The 18306-nt window shown below is 46.2% G+C and overlaps 1 protein-coding gene across 2 annotated transcripts in view; it reads right to left on the reverse strand.

Moving 5' to 3' along the window:
- Window positions 1–10477, reverse strand: part of STK32B (serine/threonine kinase 32B) — a 343330-nt gene extending 332853 nt beyond the window's left edge. For both annotated transcript variants that reach the window (XM_079920141.1, XM_079920140.1), the window contains exon 1: window positions 10368–10477. In XM_079920141.1, coding sequence (XP_079776267.1) covers window positions 10368–10419 — 52 coding nt within the window. In that variant the 5' untranslated portion in view covers window positions 10420–10477. The remainder of the gene's footprint in view (window positions 1–10367) is intronic.
- Between the last annotated feature and the right edge of the window lie 7829 nt (window positions 10478–18306).

Consider the following 18306-nt stretch of genomic DNA (forward strand, 5'->3'; position numbering starts at 1 on the left):
AGAAACAATAAAAACCACAAGACAATAGAATCGTATCTTCAAAATGCTGAAGGAAAAAGATGCCAATACAGATTTGATATCCAGAAAAATAATAATTCATAAACAAAGTTTAAATGAAGACATTTTCAGACAAATAAAAAGTGAGACTTGTCACCAGAAGTCATACTCTAAAGGGAATGCTAAAGAAAATATTCCAGGCAAAATGAAGATAATTCCAACGGAAACTTCCAAATGAAGGAAGAAATAATGAGCAGACTATGTGAGTAAATATAATCAATGATCAAAGAAGATTCTGTCTCAAAAATCTAGAAAAAGAATAGTAAGTTAAACCAAAATGTACGTAGGAGAAAATTAAAATGAGAACATAAACCAGTAAATCATTAGCAAACAAATAATAATTAAGAAAGCCAAGGGTATTTTTAAATCTAAAAAACTGATAAACCCAAGCAAGACCAATCAAAAAATAAATTAAGGAGGGAGAAAACACAAATTACCAAAATCAGAATTAAAAAAGAAGATATCATTACAGATCCTACAAACACTGAAAAGATTAAGAAGATATTATGAACATTTGGCCCATACATGTGAAACTTAAGAAATAATAACAATCATAAACAAACTCTTACAGGGAATTGCAAGAAATGGTATAGTTCCAAATTCTTTTAATGAGGCCAATATAACCTTGATACAAAATTAATAAAGATGGGCTTCCCTGGTGGCGCAGTGGTTAAGAATCCACCTGCCAATGCATGGGACACGGGCTCAAGCCCTGGTCTGGGAAGATCCCACATGCCGTGGAGCAACTAAGCCCGTGCGCCACAACTACTGAGCCCACATGCCTAGAGCCCATGCTCCGCAACAAGAGAAGCCACCACGATGAGACGCCCGTGCACCGCAACAAAGAGTAGCCCCTGCTCGCCACAACTAAAGAAAGCCCGCGTGCAGCAACAGACACAACACAGCCAAAAATAAATAAAATAAATAAATTTATTTTTAAAAAAACTAATAAAGACATTAAGGGGGTGGGGGAGGGAAGTACTGGGAGTTTGGGATTAGCAGATGCAAACTATTATATATAGAATGGATAAATAACAAGGTCCTACTGTAGAGCACAGGGAACTACATTCAATATCCTGTGATAAACCATAATGTAAAAGAATATGAACAAGAATAAATATATATAACTGAGTCACTTTGCTGTACAGCAGAAATTAACACATTATAAATCAACTATACTTCAATAAAATTTTTTTTTAAAGACATTAAAATTGTGCCCTTTCTTGCTCTTCTCTGGAAGAGTTTGCAGAAGATTATCATTATTATTTTTTTTAACATCGTTATTGGAGCATAATTGCTTTACAACAGTGTGTTAGTTTTCTGCTTTATAGCAAAGTGAATCAGTTATACATATACATATGTTCCCATATCTCTTCCCTCTTGCGTCTCCCTCCCTCCCACCCTCCCTATCCCACCCCTCCAGGCGGTCACAAAGCACCGAGCTGATCTCCCTGTGCTATGCGGCTGCTTCCTACTAGCTATCTACCTTACGTTTGATAGTGTATATATGTCCATGCCTCTCACTCGCTTTGTATCATTATTATTATTTCTACCATTTGGAAGAATTCACCTATGAAGACATCTGGGCCTAGACTTCCCTTTACAAGAAAATTTTTACTACAGGTTCAATTCCTTAATAGATACAGAATTATTCTAATATTTAAATTCTCCTTGTATTATTTTTGCTAAGTTGTGTTTTCCAAAGTAGTTATTTTATCCAAATTTCAAATGTATTGGCATACTGTTCATAATATCCTCTTATGAAAAATTTATAAACAAAATTATTACCAAATCAAATCTAATAATATATCACATCATGAGAAACTGGGTTTTATGCCAAGAATGAAAGATTAATTTATTATTTAAGAATACTCTAAAAATTTGATCTTCACCTAGTCAGACAAAGAAAAAGGAGAAAAACCACATATTATCTCAACAGATGGAGAAAAAGCATTTACTTAAATTCAACCCTCATTGATAATAAAACCTCCCAGCAAATCAGGATAGAAGGAAAATAACATGATAAAGCGTATCTACAATAACAATACAGCTAACATAATAATTAACTGTAAAATAGTGAATGCTCTCTGCCTGAGGGAGAGCTGGTTTTGGTCAATGTGCCAATCAGGACAGGCTGTGTTATGCTACAGTAAGAAGCAGCCCCAAATCTCAGTGCCTTCAAAAAGCAGAAGTGTCTGTCTCACTGATGCCATGTCCCAGGTCAGGTGGCCTCCGTTCCACATTGCACTCACTCTGGGAGGCAGGCTGAAGTAAGTTCCACCATCCAGAACATTGTGGTTGCCCAGAGCTAGAGACATACAAAGTGACACCTAGTTCGTAAATACTTTTTCCAAGATGTGCCATACATTGCCTCTGCTCACAATGACCAAAGCGAGTCACATGTTCCCACAGAACTGCAACGGGACAAGGAAGGACAATTCTTTGCATGGAAATAAACAGGGACGGGATATGGGTGAACAGTGGTAAAGCCCCACATTGAGAGAATGGGGCCTATTTGTATTACTGACTTCACAGATGGAAAGAGGAACCAGAGGCAAGACTCCTCAATGAATAAGGACACTCCAAGATGGTCAGAAAAACCAAGGGCTGAAAGGAGTTAGACTGCAGGGTCAGTAACAATATCGGTCTTCACTTCTTCCTTGGTTGTCTCTGGCTAATAAGCCTGATTTTCTCTTCTTGGTGGTTCTGGTGCACAATTCTCCCCTGGTATCCTAAACTGTTTGTCCCCATTGTTGTCTGCAGGAGAATATCCCTTTAGGGTGTCAGGACTCTCACTGCTCTTTGTAGAACAGTTTTTCCATCTCTGTCTGTAATAGCTCAGAGCCCAGATTTTAGATAACTGAATATTGCTAAGAATATTTTGTTCCTACCAATTCTCTCAGGAGAATGCCCAAGCTCAGTGCTAGCTTATGCTGATTGATCCTTGTAAAATATCGATCCTTCTTCTCTCAAGGCATTTAAACCCTTCCCTCAAGACATCATAAATCCTGTCGCCATCCTAACAGCCTATCCACTCCAGCTCATATCGTGAGAGCCATCTCCCCTCTCCACCCTTTTGCTGTCCCATAAAAGAGGGATTTTTGTCTTCCCCAGAAAGCACCAGGGGAAAGATCTGCCTTCTCTCTCCATTGGGAGAGAAGTGATAGCCCAAATCATGACATACAAGAGTCCGATATCCATTGATCATTACAGGTTACCATTTTTTGGAAATTTCTTGGGTTTCTCTGTGACTGGGAACCACGGTCCCAGAGCCCACCTTACAGACTCAATTCTCTGCCCAAGCAGGTCTCAAGCTTGAAATTAAGGGACAAGAATAGAAAGGCCATTCTGGACTCAAATCCAAGTCAGTTCTCCAAACCAACTTTATTAATAATACACCCGAAATGTCTTTGTTTGTTTCTCAACAGCTTCTGAACTCAGAAGAATAGAAGAAATTGGCCCCCAATAAGTTATTACTTTCATCTCTCATTCAACAAAGAGCTGTCATAGGCCTTCACTGGCCCCATTCTAGGCCTTGCAGACACCAAGGTGAAAAGGAAAGAATTGCCGCTGTTCAGAAGTCACAGTCTAGTGCAGAAGTGGATATGCAACAAAATAAACAAGGAATGTTCCATGTTTCAAGGAACACAAAAATAATCATCACCGGAATAGATGCTTCTGTTTGTGTTTACCTGCCTGACCCAGGGTCCACTTCTCTTCTTCTGTTGATACTGCAATATTCCTTGAGAAGATTCTTCACATATCTTCTTTGTCCCAATGCCTCAAGGGGAACCAAAGCCACCCCCTGAATCCAAGGGTGGGCATGAGATACAGCCCGGCCAGTTACAGCCTCAGTCTCCCCGGTCACAGCCATTGGTGCAAGAATGACCCAAGACCTCATGAGAACCCATCAGAACTAACCCTGGGATGTTCTCTGCAACGATGGTGAAAAAGATGCTCCCTTTTCCACACTTGGAGTTGTGAGGTTGTGAGCCTGGGGGTGGTAAGGGCCTCATGAGGAGAGAGCCTGCTTGGAGCCACACAGAGGAGAGAATCCAAGGAGGAAGATTTCTCATGATAGTATTCAGGAACTTGGTTCCAGCCACAGCTGATGAGACTCACACCTCCATTCATTCATTTATTGATTTGTCCATCAACAATTTATTGAGCATTTATTATGTTCCAGGTGTTTTAGGGCTTGGGGACACAGCAGTGAATCAATCACACCACTTCCCTACTTTAAGGAGCTTGTAACTCCTTAGGAGGAGACCAATGCACGAAAAATGATGCCCATGTTAACAGGATCACTCTGGCTGCTGCATGGAGGTGCCACTGAAGAGGGGAAGGGTAAAAGCAAGCAGACCAGTTAAGGAAGTTATTGTAATAACCTAAGCAAGAGGGGTGACGCTGGCTTGGACCAGAATGGAAGTGATGAGAAGTGGCCGGAGCCAATTAATTCCCTTTAAAGGAGCTCATGTTGCTTTTCTGTCACTTGCAGCTGAAGGAGGCTGGCATGCTCTATTCCGTCTGCTTTCAGGTGCCATCCACATTAAATGCACTCTTACTTTATGTGCCACGAAGAAGGAAGAAATGCTGCCAATTAATCTACAATGTGATTCTTTCGCATCCCTTAAAAGAGTTCCTTTAGACCTTTCATATATCATGTTAGTACGAACAACTGTGACCATGTACAAACAATAAAATTACATCACAAGTACCACCATGACCAGCAGTGATCATAAAGCACATCCCAATTTCAGAACTGTTAAAACATGGGAAAGTGTGTGCGTCATAATCAGTGAAATCCATTAGCGTGTATACTTATGTCTGACTTTCTAGAGATGATTAGTACATGGTTTATCCTCATGAAGTCCATATTTATTTTCTAGGAGGGTTGAAAGGTATAAATGCATCCTACAATTCATTTCTACTTAACCATCTCAGATTGATTTATGGTAATTTTCTTAATCCCCCATGTACAAGACAAATCAAAATGAACTTTCAAATGAGGTATAGATCTTAAAATCTAAGCTTTACTTTCTAGACTCCTGCATTAGACACACACATGCCTGATACACATATGGACACCAAGCCCATAAGCCCACATCCCTTACATGGCCTCTCTCCAGCCTCTACTTCTGTACGTACTCTATATATAAAGAACAAAGTGCATTCAAAGCAACTCCAAACTTTCTCAGAATATGTTTGGTTTCCACCTTTTGCACAAGCCACAACTGGTACAACTGGATGAAAAGCAATGTATAACATAAGTGAGCTTGCCCCAAGTTCTAAAAAAGTTGAGACAGGGCTTCCCTGGTGGCGCAATGGTTGGGAGTCCGCCTGCCGATGCAGGGGACACGGGTTCGTGCCCTGGTCCGGGAGGATCCCACATGCCGCGGAGTGGCCCGTGAGCCATGGCCGCTGAGCCTGCACGTCCGGAGCCTGTGCTCCGCAACGGGAGAGGCCACAACAGTGAGAGGCCCGCGTACCGCAAAAAAAAAAAGTTGAGACAAACTTGGAAGTGAATCCTGCCCCATTAAGAGATTTCAGGCACTTTGTGAATCACAATGCCAGGGACACCCCAGGTTCAAAAGACTGTCTCCAAGTGAAGCATGATTGCAACTTCAGGGAGTGATTTTTTAAATTGCCTTTGTTATCTGACTGTGCCCAGAGTTAAACAACTTTTGTTGTATATTTATGTTAACCAAGAAGATGCTTTCATGTTCTACGCTGCATGTGAAGTTACCTGGCCCAACAATAATACAGAAGTTACATTTCTTTTTAAATGTCCCTTTAACTCCTAACAATCGAAAATGAGAATACCCAGAGCTGTTTACAAGGTTGTGAAACTGATACCCTCAAATGTGGGTACAGGCCATAAATTGATACAACATTGATATTTTAAAAAAAACCTTTTGGAAACATAATTTAAGAACATGTTTCTGGAGTCCTAGAAGTTATTCAATCCTTTCAATCCAATAATCTCACTCACTGCACCTCATTTTAAGGAATTCACTTAAAAGAAGAAAAATGCTTTACGTATAAAATTTTCAGGCAACTTACTTATAAAGATGAAACACTGAAAACAGCCTGCATGTCTAACAACAAGAAAACATTTAAGTTACAATAGTTCCATCAGATGGAATATTACAGCCCATTAAAATAGTAATTTTGAAGACATTATAGCAACATAAACTACTTAAAACAGGACGCTAAGAGAAAATGCAGAAATCATTTTGTGTGGCAAGTGTACCCTTATGTAAAAATGTCTAGACATAGATTAGGACAGTAAAGGGAAAAAACCTTAAAAACAATTTTGACACGAATTTGGAAAGGGAGATGATTTTGCTTTCATTCCCAGAACTTGCATTATGATATGACAGCTCAACAAAATGTTTTCTGAAGATGGAAGCTGATTATTGTAAATGATCAAGTGCTGTCAGGATGCACTGTTACTTTCTTCCTATAGACGTTTGCATAAAGAGACCTCTATCAGAGCCTGATCTCTGCGCTAGTCTCATTCTGCGTTGGTCCTACATATCTTTGAGGGATTCATTTTCCTGTAGGTCCTAAGGGGTGGCACAGGAAACAGTGCTAGGTACCAGACTCTGGAGTTAAACAGCCCTGGGGGGTTAACTCATGAGTCCCAGCTCATCCATACACAGACCATGGGACCCTGGGCAGTTTTCCAGAGGTCCTCTGTAAACTCTCTAGTAAAATGAACATTCTGAGACCTCCCTGGCTGAGTCGTGATAATGATTCCCAATTAGGTATGAAAAGGAGTCCACACAATGCATCACTAAGTTATAGTTTTTAATATTATCTGGATGCAAGTTAAATGTTTGCCATCAGAATGTAGACAGTTATGGTACAATTACACAATGGCAAATTTTCAGCTACAGTTTAGCTTTAAATTACTCACAAATCAGATTCGTTCTGGTTGCGTAGGTATCTGCATCTTCAACCACTCAGCAACTCTGGTTTGGGACAGCATGTTCGGTCACCAGACCATGTTACTGCCCTGCTTAAAATCCTTCCGTTGACTACAGATGTCCATAAGGTCAATTCCAAATACATGGCCACTGGGCCCTTTAAGGCCACCCCAGCACTCAGGGTTCATCTCCTGTAGCTTCCAGCCTCACACACCACATTGCAGGGGTACTAAAGTCCCCACAATCTCCCCAAAGAGCCATGTTTATTCTTTACCATCTGTCTTTGCACATTCTGTTCCCTCCCTCTGAAACACCCTTCCCCTACCTACCAACCTCTCCTTCCTGGGAACTTCTACCATTTCTGCAAGACTCAGTCTAAGAGGAAGTCTTCTCTGACCCCTCCTCTCTGCCCCGGGGTTAGGGCACCTCCTGTAGGATACCACAGTCCCCTGAGCTCTCTTACACTGTCCTGGCTGTTTATCTGCTCTGCGAGCTCCCTGAGGGTTAGAACTTTGCCTTCATCTTCTCCATATTCCTGCTGCCCAGCACAGGGGTGGGTGCAGAAAAGATGACCAGTACATGCCTATGAAATAAGCGAATCAATTGGCGGCAAATAACAGTGTGTTACTTGAACAAGTATTGAGACATATGCTGGCAAAATCAAACAAGTTAATGTTTCACTGAGCTGAAAGCCAGCAAAATGAGGAGAGTCCTAACCTTGTATTTCAACCAGGCAGTTGACCTTGAGCCCGACCACTTTTGGAATGAGGAACAACAGCAGGAAAATCAAAAGCTTGGCTATGCCAGATATAACTATTTTGCCAACAGATATTTAAAGCATATTTTCTGGGATAAAGGATAGAGACAGGAAAGCAAATTTACTCTGAAAATAAAAGAGAAAGACACTAAAAAATTACCTAAACCATGACCTTTGACCCAGGCTACTACCACGAACCTCTAAAATTGGGAGTGATGCATAAGTTTGTGCTTTCTTCTGGGAAAGGAGTCCATGGCTTTCATCAAAGGATCCTGTTATGGGCCGAAATGTGTCCTCTCCAAACTTGAGATGCTGAAGCTCTAGCCTCCAACATGACTATGTTTGGAGAGAGGGCTTTTAAGGAGATAATTAGCATTCAGTGAGGTCATAAGGGTGAGGCCCTAACCCTGTGGGACAGGCGATCTTATAAGAAGAGGAAGAGCCACCAGAGATCTCTATCTCCTTGAGCACACAGGTCATGTGAGGACCCAAGGAGAAGGAGGCTGTCTGCAAGCCAGGGAGAGAGCCCTCACCAGAAACCAACCCTGATGACACCTTGATCTTGGACTTCCAGCCTCTGTAACAGTGAGAAAATAAATTTCTGTTGTTTAAGCCACCACCACCACCAAATTCTTTTGTTTAAGCATCTGGGGTATCTTGTGAATGCTTTCTTTTTTTTTTTTTTTTTTTGGTGGCCATGTCACACAGCTTATGGGAGTTTAGTTCCCTGACCAGGGATCGAACCCAGGCCCTTGGCAGTGAGGGTGCAGAGTCCTAACCACTGGACCACCAGGGAGTTCCACATCTGGGGTACCTTGTTATAGCAGCCTGAGCAGACTAATATAGGTCCGTTCCCCAAAACAGACAGGAAACCTTTGACTGATTGAGAACAGAAAGTTTTCGGCCCAAGTAATCCTCTCCATCTGTCAATGAGTGTATCTTCTCATAGGGTTTGAGCACCCCTGAATGTAACCTCACAGGACAGAAGTTCTCCCAAAGGGACAGGCCTGCCCCACATCCACCCCAAGCAGGATATGTCCCTAGCAGAACACATATTTAAATACTGATTTAAGTGTCAAGATTGCTTTGACTTTCATAGAGCAATTCAGGGTCATTATGAACTTGACTGGGGAAGAGTTCAGCTACATGGTGTCCAAATGCTTCCTGGGATACACAAGAGCCTCCCCCACCCACCTGGCTACCTCTTGTCTGTCCACTCCTGGCTCCCTATCTACCTGTGCTCCAGACTAAACAACCAGGAAGGGCTTAGCCTTCCTTGGGTCTCCAAGGCCCTGCACTGGTCCCACTCACTGCCCTTATCACCATGGATGGTCCTCAGTGCCACTAGACTAGGAACTCCTTTAAGAAAGGACCAAATGGGCGTGACTCAATTACATTGACTGTATTCAGGTATTCTATTCAGAGGGACTGCCGGGGTGAGCGTTTGACTACCACCCACAGCCTTGGTAGATTCAGAGATCATGACTGATGCCCACAAGCCTATTCCTGGGCACAAGAAGCACTGCCTCCAGGGCAGACTGTCCAGCCTCAAAGCCAGCTCTGACTAGGACACATCTCTTTCTTCAACTGTAAAATGGAACAACAGAAGTACCCACCTCATACGGTTGCCATGAGGCCTGAGTGAGCACATGTAAAGCCCTAGAACACTGGCTGGCACATGGACTATGCTCAGTAGACCTGGCTCTCATTTGGGGGCACAGTGGAGACTGGAGAAACCAGTGCAATAGCAAACCGAGCTTTTAGAGGCAAAGTTAACACAGAACACCGTGCAGAGCTCTGTAACTGATTATATATACAAGGCACTTCTCACAGGAATTACCACTAGTTAAGCTTCAAACGACCCCCTAAGGTAGTAAGCGGTAATCGTAAGTCTCTTCTCCTAGGTGAAGAAACAAAGGTTTCAGAGAGGTTAAGGAAGTTGCCCACAGACACACAGCGCTGGAAAAGGGGTTCTGCTATTCCAAATACGAAGCTCTACCGATATGAGCCATAAGAGCCCAGTTCTGGAGTTTAGATGAGGTTGGACCGCCTACACCACTCCAACACCTGGGAGGCTGCCAACAGCGGGACGCCTTCCGCCCAGACACAGAGTTTAATCAAGAAAAGTTTCCCTAAGCTGTCCTGGGTGAATGAGGAGGGCAGCATGGAACCTGCCCGTGCACAAGCACAAGACCAAATGCGTAGTACACACACACACACACACACACACACACACACACACACACACACACACACACACACACACACACACACACACACACACACAACGCCTCCTTCAGCCTCGGGTTCTAAAGGAGACCTCGGCTTCCCCGGAGCCCAAGCAACATCCAGACTCGCCTCCGAAGTCAACTCATCCCTCCTGCTCCCCCAAGTGAAGCCTTCGGGTTCACTCTCCTCTCGGAATGGCCCGCCCGGGCTCGCGCTCGGCACCGTCCCGGCCCCTAAGGGGCACTGACGCGAGGAGTTGTTGCCTCTGTAGAAGCCCCTAGCCCGGCACGGGCCGGGCACACAGCCGACGCTCGGCCAAGGGTGCTGGAAGGAGGGATACCCGGCCTCTGCCCGAAGGGGCAGCGCGGGGCAGGCGCCCCTCGCCCTCTTACCTTCCTCATTCTCGTCAAACACCGGGGGCTTGTGGGAGTGGTTCCCGCCCATATTCCGCCGCGGCGGCTGCCGCAGCTGCCGCTACTACATGCCCGGCCGCCGGGGTGCGGGTGCGGAATGTGCCGCGAGCGCCCAGCCCAGACTGCAGCCGCGCGCCGAGCCGGAGGGGGCCGAGCGCCGCGCAGCGGCGGGAACCGCGCCCCCTCCTCCCGGGCGTCCCCCTGGCGGCGCTCTCCCGCCTCGCCCGCCGCTCCCTGGCCACGCTAACTCTTCTGCCGCGCCCCTCGCCTGCGCCCGCCCTGGAACACTGGAGCTCGCGGCGCGGGGGCCACCGAGGCGCGCTCCACGCAGGAGACCGGAGGCGGCGCGGGAAAAGTAGGAGGAGCAGGAGGGGAAGGAGGTAATGGGCGGGGGCTGCGCAGAGGGGGAGAGCAGGCGAGCGCAACCCCGGGGGCGGCCTGGAGGAGAGGGCGCGGCGGGCACAGAGGGCGAACGCAGCCCTACGGGCTGCCTGTAGGAGAGGGCGCGGGCCACCGCCTCCCCGCTGCACCCACCGGAGCTGAGCGCAGCGTCGGCCCGGAGGAGTCGGGGCGCTCCCTCCAGGCAGTAAGCGAGTCGTGAACATCTACTGTGTGCCGGGCCTCAGTCAAGGGCTTTATAAACACAATCCCATGTCACCTCTCAACAACCCAACGGTTAGAAAAAGCGTTGTTGCCCATTTTAGAGTCAGGTAGAGTTCAGGGGTAAAGGAACTCTTCGGTCAGTAGTTAGTTGGTCCTGGCTACGAAGGGAGACCCCCGGACGCCCTATTGGCCTTATTTGTCCACTCGGACTGAGACTCGGGCAGTGGTGTGTCTGCCAGTTCTGCAACACACGCTCTTTCTTCTTAATGTTTTTCTAAATGTTTAATGAGTGAAAGTAGAGTTACCCTTTTGGACTCAGTCTAACCCCTTCATTCTCCCGGGGAAACTGAGTCCGCAAAGGGGCGTGGTTTGCCCCAAATCATTCTCCCTAGGAGTGGCTCTGCGTGGGCCTCCGGAGTCCCCTGAAATTGAACTAAGGGCGGTTCGCATCTGGGTCGGTGGGGTCCTGGCGGCGGGAGCTGGGGAGCCCAGACTGGACACGGGGATACTAATGACAGGGATGCGATGGGTGTGCCCCAAAGCTCTCGTGGGGCGAGCACAGACTCTCAGAGGGCGCTTCCTGAGGGACGCGCAGGTTACCCGCGCGGTGCAGTCCTGCCCGCCCAGGCACCTGGTAGCCAGGAATCTTTGGCCACATCCTGCCATCTGCTGGGCGCCTTAAGTTACCGTCTGTGCTTTGGTGGAAAGCAGTGGTTCTTTTTATCTCCCTATCCTGTCTCCCCCACCCCCAAGCCGTCTCTGTCTCTTTGTCTGTCTCTTTCCGTGGGGGAGGAGGGAACGGAGGGAGTGTCTCTCTGTCTAACACAACAAGAAAACTCCGAGAGACAACGGGAAGAGGTCGAGCAGACGAGCCAGCCCCATCCAGCTAAAGTTTCAGGATTGGCCTAAACTGCTAGGCCTCAGGGGTCAGACAAGCATCATTTACAGGACTGGTTCTACCACTTACAGGCTGTATGTGCCCCCCCACTTCCAATTCTCATCTGTGAAACGGGGAGGTTGATACTAACTCCCCAGCGTTGCTATGAGAATTATATCAGATAATATTTATAAAAGCAGGTAACAGGGCCTGGCATGTAACAAATGATCAATAACTATTTCTTGCTTTTCATTCTGCCCACAAGCATTGACTGAGTGGCCAGTCTACACCAGGCAATGTACTTAACCAAGATAAAGGAGGTACAGCCCCTAGACCAAGAGGCAGGAGGAGGGATGGTGACAGGCATGAGTGCTGGGCCCTGTTCTTCCCAGATTTCATTCCGCTTTGCCACTCTCTAGCAAGCTAACTTGGGTAAATTACTTAACCTCTACTGGCCTCAGTTTGTTCATCTGCAAAATGGGGGTGATAATAGTATTTTGTCCCCCTCCTTGGGTTGTTATGCAGAATAAATGAATTGATGTTGATGTCTGGAACATAATAAGCACAACACAGGTGTTAGTTATTATCCTCAGTAATTAGCTATGGTGTAAATTGTACTGTTGGCTCACAATTTTTCCTTCTCTCCCTGTCCTTGATACTGCTCACTGGAATGAGGGGGCATTTCCTACTTTCCCACCACTGAGGTGGAGCGTGCCGTAGGACTTACTTCGGCCAGTGGTCTATGGGAGGAAGTGACAGTGTGCCAGTTCAGAGTGACAGCCTTAAGATGTTGCATGTTTCAGCTCTCTTGTCCTTTTGCCATCCACCACAAGATGATCTGGCCCTGGGTAGCCTCTGTTCCCAGAATGAGAGACCCAAGGTGTACACCTGAACCCCACGTGCATCCTGAAGCAGAACTACAAGCTCACAAGCAAGAAAAATATGTTCTTGTAAGCCAGTGAGATTTGGGGGGGGAGGGGTTGCTGAGGGGGTGGTTGTTCCACAGCATTATCACAGAAAGAACTGACAAATACATATATTCAATGAATAGTCATGCATGCAAAGTCTCTAACTGTGATTTGTACTGTGTGGAAGGAATCCCAGGAGGCTACGGGAACACAGGAGGGACCTGTCCCAGCCCTGAGAGTCAGGGCAGGCGCAGGGTCCCCCAGAAAGGAGTCACGAGTGTTTGTTCCTTCACTTCCTCCTTTGTTGAACAAGCATTTTCTGAACACTTGCTGTGGGCCAGGCCCTGGGCTGGGTGCTGGAGGCAGACCCAGCAATGAGTAAGACAGGGTCTGCTTCCATGAAGCTGAAGTTTAAAAGGCTGGTGAAGGACAAGGGCAACACTCACAGAGCGGGTCATACTTTGATTAGGGGGAGGGGGATAAGCACAGGCTTTGAAGGCAGAGGGGAGGCCCCTGAACGGTTACCGAGTCCAAGTTCATACCACGCACCCCAGGACAGGCTAGTAGAGAGACAGCCTGTTGGGTAAGGACTGAGATGATGGTGGACTAGTGTCCTGAAAAACCATCTTTCCCAAGTTAGAATTCAGGCTTCTTTTATACTAAAAGGGGAGAGAGTGTATTTGGTTGTTGGAAACCTCTTGATGTCAGAATTCGTTGTTCTTGCAGTTGTCCACTAGGTCAGGTCACGATGTTCCTATAACCTTCAACAAGGCAAATGTTATTCTCTGTTCTGCAACTTTTTATCTCTGTATGAATGGAAAAGTGTTATACCTCTAAAGTTCAGGGCCTTGAGAATGGGCTCTCCTGTATATTCCAGGCCAGAGGCTACAAAAGCAATAGAATATAAAAGTGAAAGAAACAGATCCAATATGGAGTCAGATTTGTTCTTCCCTATTACAGAACCACACTCAAAGAAGCTGACAGGAGGGCGATGGCACATTAGCTGAGACCAGAAGGGCAAGGAAGAATCAGCCAGGTGGGAGAAGAGAGGGGCAACCAGGCAAAGTCCGGAGACCAAGCGAGAAGGGCCTCGGCTGTTCCAGGTCCCTGGAGTGCGGTGACTGAGTGCAGGGGTGATCGGGATAGCAGCTGCAGCGTGCTGTAGGGGGAACTCTCTGTGTGTCAGCTCCATGCCAGCACTTTGCAGGAAGTGTGGCCCTCCAGGCAACCCCTTCCCTGACCCCCTACCCATTTATAGATATTGTGTCAGGCCTGTTAGTTCAAGTACTTTTCATGGATCACCCCCTTTTAATACTCACAACAAACCTGGCAGGTGGACGTGACTATCACCCCTATACTAATAGAGAAAAAAGCACAGGGAGGTTAAGGCAAGGCCGAATGGTTGCAAAGTGGTGGAGATGTAGATCCACAAATTAAACATATATGTCAGATCTGAAAGAAAGGAAGTAGGGAACAGTGGCTGTTTCTGGAGTTATGAAATTCAGATCATTTTTATTTTCTTCTTAAAATTTTGTATTATTTTCATAGCCAGTAAAAACAATGAGCAACATTTTCATTTTGAAAAAAATCTGTGGACGCTAACACACCTGATTTTGTAAGGCAGGGTTCATCACTACGTTACTGTGTGACATGAGGAGGTGCTAGGAAGATCCCCATTTTGCAGATGGAGAAAAAGAGGCTCAGAGGGTCAAATGGCTTGTCCTTAAGGCCACAGTTATTGTATTATCGTTTCCTATGGCTTCTGTAGCAAGTTATCACAAACTTGGTTTAAAGCAGCAGAAATATATTTTCTCACTGTTCTGGAGGGCAGAAGTCCAAAATGAAGGTGTCTGCAGGGGGGGTTCCCTCTAGAAGCTCTGAGGGAGGGTCAGTTACAGGCCTCTTCCAGCTTCTGGTGGTTCCAGGCATTCCCTGCCTTAGGGCTGCAGAACCCCATCCCTGCTGCTATCTTCACATGGCCTTCTGTTCTCCGTGTCACCTCCTCCTCTGTCTCTTATAAATTGGATTTAGGACCCACCTAGATAATCCAGGATGCTTTCATCTCAAGGTCCCAAACACCGGCAAAGACTCTTTTTCCAAATAAGATCACATTCACAGTTCCCGGCGGGGGTTAGAACTTGGATGTATCTCATTGGCGGCCGCCACGCAACCACCACAGTTACTCAGCAGCAAGGCTGTCTCCCTACAGGCATGCGTGGACCCACACCACATGGCATTGCTTCCACATTCTACCCTCTCTCCTGTTATCCGTGAGCCTCAAGGGCAGCCAGGTCTGTATACAGGGATCTTTGTGCCCCCGAGGTCTTCTTCAGTACCTGATACAGAAATGACGCTCACAAATATTCACTGACAAAATGATGAATGAGGATGGTTTCAGGTGTGTAGAAATCCAGGTTTTGCTGGGAAACATGAAAGGAACCCCAACTCCGTCGCCGCCAATCAGGCGTCTGGACTTGTAAGCGGGATGGTCAGGGAAGCCTCACTGGGCAGACACCAGAGGGAAATCCGGAAGGCAGGGAGGGAGCTGGCCACATGGACACCTGGGGTGAAAACATTACAGGCAGAGGGGGCAGCCGGTGCAACAAGGAGGGTGTGGCTTGAACAACCGGAAGGAAAAAGTTGACATTGACCAAGTTGGGGAAAACTGTGGGCGGGATAGGATCTGTGCATTTGTGGGGCGGGGAGGTGAGTGGCAGCAGGAGATGGGAGGGGAAGTGGGGAGATCTGGAGTCCTGTTTGGGACATGTCTCCTGTGGCTGCTTACCGGCCTCTAGACAGGTATGTCTGGGGATTAGCGGAGAAAGTGAGACTGGAAATGTAAATTTGGGAATCCTGAGCTTCTAAATGACATTTCAGGCCCTGAGATTGGAGGAGATCATCTTGGAGACGCCAAGGAAGAAGGAGATGCCAGACGTCAAACCCCAGGGCCTCTAATAAAAACAGGCTGGGGAGATGTAGAGGCAGTAACCAGCATATAAGAGGAAACCCCAAGTCTGGGATGCTCTGGGAGCTACGTGGGGGAAGGGCTTGAGGCGCAGAGATGATCTACAGCGGCAAATAGAGTACCTGCATCGGGGCAGGTGTGAGGATTAAACTTGTTCATGTAGAGAAAGTGTGTGGCACAGCCCCTGGTATATTGGTAACAATCAAGCTATGTTTATTAGTGGCCAACACAAGAAGTGAACCCGATAAAAATCTGGTTAGAAATAATGTCCAAACTGCTTCTGGCAAATGGCTTCCTCACTATCATTTAGTGCTTTAGTTAACATGCCCTGAGCTTGTATTTTGTGTCAGGCGCTGGGCTAGGAGCACTAAGGAGACCAGTAAGTAAAATTGCATCCCACCGCCTCGTGTGAGAAGATGCTGCCCAAGGTATCCTGGGGGCAGAGCAGAGGATTTATGACTGTTCTCTGTGGCTCGTCATCTATAAAGTCATCATTTGTTCCAAGGATTATGTGACACATATAGCTCTAGATTTATGAGAGATGTAAGTGACTCCGTGTGCATAATTAAGACGAATACATGGAATATATGCTTAAAAGCTAAGTACAAGTTTATGTTTTCATTCCTCATAGAGCACTCAGTTCTTAACTCTTTCTACTTACAGCTCCATAAAATACTCTTTACAGAAAAAGATTTTGCAGGTGCTGTTGGGAAAGACTGAGATAGAGGAGACTCCAATGGACATTTGTAGTCAGAAGCCCACTGCCAAAAGGAGACAGATGAGAATTCCATTCTCCTGCTGGTGTCTGGGTGAGGGCTTCTTTTGTCAAGGAGACAGAGTCACACATCTAATCTGACCCCCCCCCCCCAACCAAGACTCATTTTCAACCAGGCAGGTCTCCAGGTATGGAAAGGGGGGATGGATGACAAGATGGTACCCTCCATCTCCCACTCTGCTCTCCCTAGCAGACAGCTGAGACTGGAAGCCTCCAGAAACCCTCGTCATGACTCTTCATGGCTGCAGGAATCGGTCACGTCCTCCTGGCACAATCTGGCTGAATTATTTTGACGTAAGTACCTTCCTCCTCTATCTCCTACACAATGTGGAGTGTCACCTAGTCCCCTGAATGAGAATGGCTGAACTTGGTATCGGCCGTGGTCAAGGCAAAGCCAGCTACAGGTCTTGCCCTCTTGCCTGGCTCACATACTGAAAAGGCTTTGTGTGGTCTTCTGACTAGCTGCAAAATAAATAAATTAAATAAAAGCCATCTGCTTCTCTGCCCTGAATGTATCTGCCTTTCCCAGGAGTTTGACTGTGGAAAGACCATGGAAGTTGCGGTCTCAGGCTTCTCCTATGAATGTGACACGAACTTGAGTATACGATTCCGTGTTACATCTCAAATCCCAAATAGAGGCACAGAAAATAAGAACTGGGATGCTTTTTCTGACTTCAATTTTCATGAGTAGATTCTTGGGGCTGCTGGACCTATCACAGAGAACATGATTAGGCATTCACCAGACTCGCATTTAGAACTATAAACTCCAGCGGCTGTAACCTTTAATTTTATGTAACACAATCGCACAGGAGAGGCTCATGTAATTCTCCGGGCAGGCTGTCTTCTGTGCCAAGCGATTTTTTTGAGTCTGCTAGATCAGATTTTGTTATCGTTTCTGTTAAGCCTATTTTATTTAAAACTTGATTCTGGTTCACTTAGAGTAAATACTGTCTGCTTGCACTTTCTTTCAATATGTTCTGTTTGGCAGTGTTGTATATTATAAAGAAAAAACTGAGAAAGGCTGTTCTGTGGCACACCAAGATAAGGAACGGTTTGCAGAGCCAGTTCATTGTTGAAGATCACCTCACTCAGATAGCAAATTATCCCTAATGATTTAAAAAATGATAATTTCAAGAGTTACCTTTTATTGTTGCGTCTTTGTGGGTAAGTGCGTGGGTGTGCATGCTTACCCAAAAGAAGTATCCATCGGTTGCTACTATTATGGCCTTTCTTCCTTTCCTGGCCTGATAAAACTTCCCTCGTTTGGAACTTGGTAGCGGAGCAATTCTGAGCTCCTCATTCTTATATTAAAACAATTTGCATAGTAGCTCCACGCTGATCTCAAATTAAGTGTTTGCGGGGAATTCTAGCTGTAACGTGAACCCAGCTGGGTCAGGAAGAAGGCACCGTAGCTGCCAAGTACAGTATCCATGGAGTGTGTTACATTGTATTCCCACCTGCGTTGACAGTGATTCTTAGGGTCATATGGGAGGGAATACTCCAGACTGCACCTGAACTTGTGTGTGTGTGTACTTATGTGTGTGTGTGTGCCTGCCCGTGCGTGTATGTTTGAGTATTTTTATGGGGGGAGAGTGAAAGTCTTTCATAGTTCCCTGAAAAGTTCCACGAGTCTACCTCTTCCCCTAAAGAAAGGGACTAAGAACCATTGATCTGTAGAACCGTTGTGAACTAAAAATGCTGCCTGCCATATCAGTGAACAAAGGCTGTAGCAGCTATCAGCCACTACAGCCGCTCCAGCCACCCTGGATGGTGCCGGTGAGCCCTGAGGG

Source organism: Stenella coeruleoalba, assembly GCF_951394435.1.
Source record: "Stenella coeruleoalba genome assembly, chromosome: 4".
Lineage (NCBI taxonomy): Eukaryota > Metazoa > Chordata > Mammalia > Artiodactyla > Delphinidae > Stenella > Stenella coeruleoalba.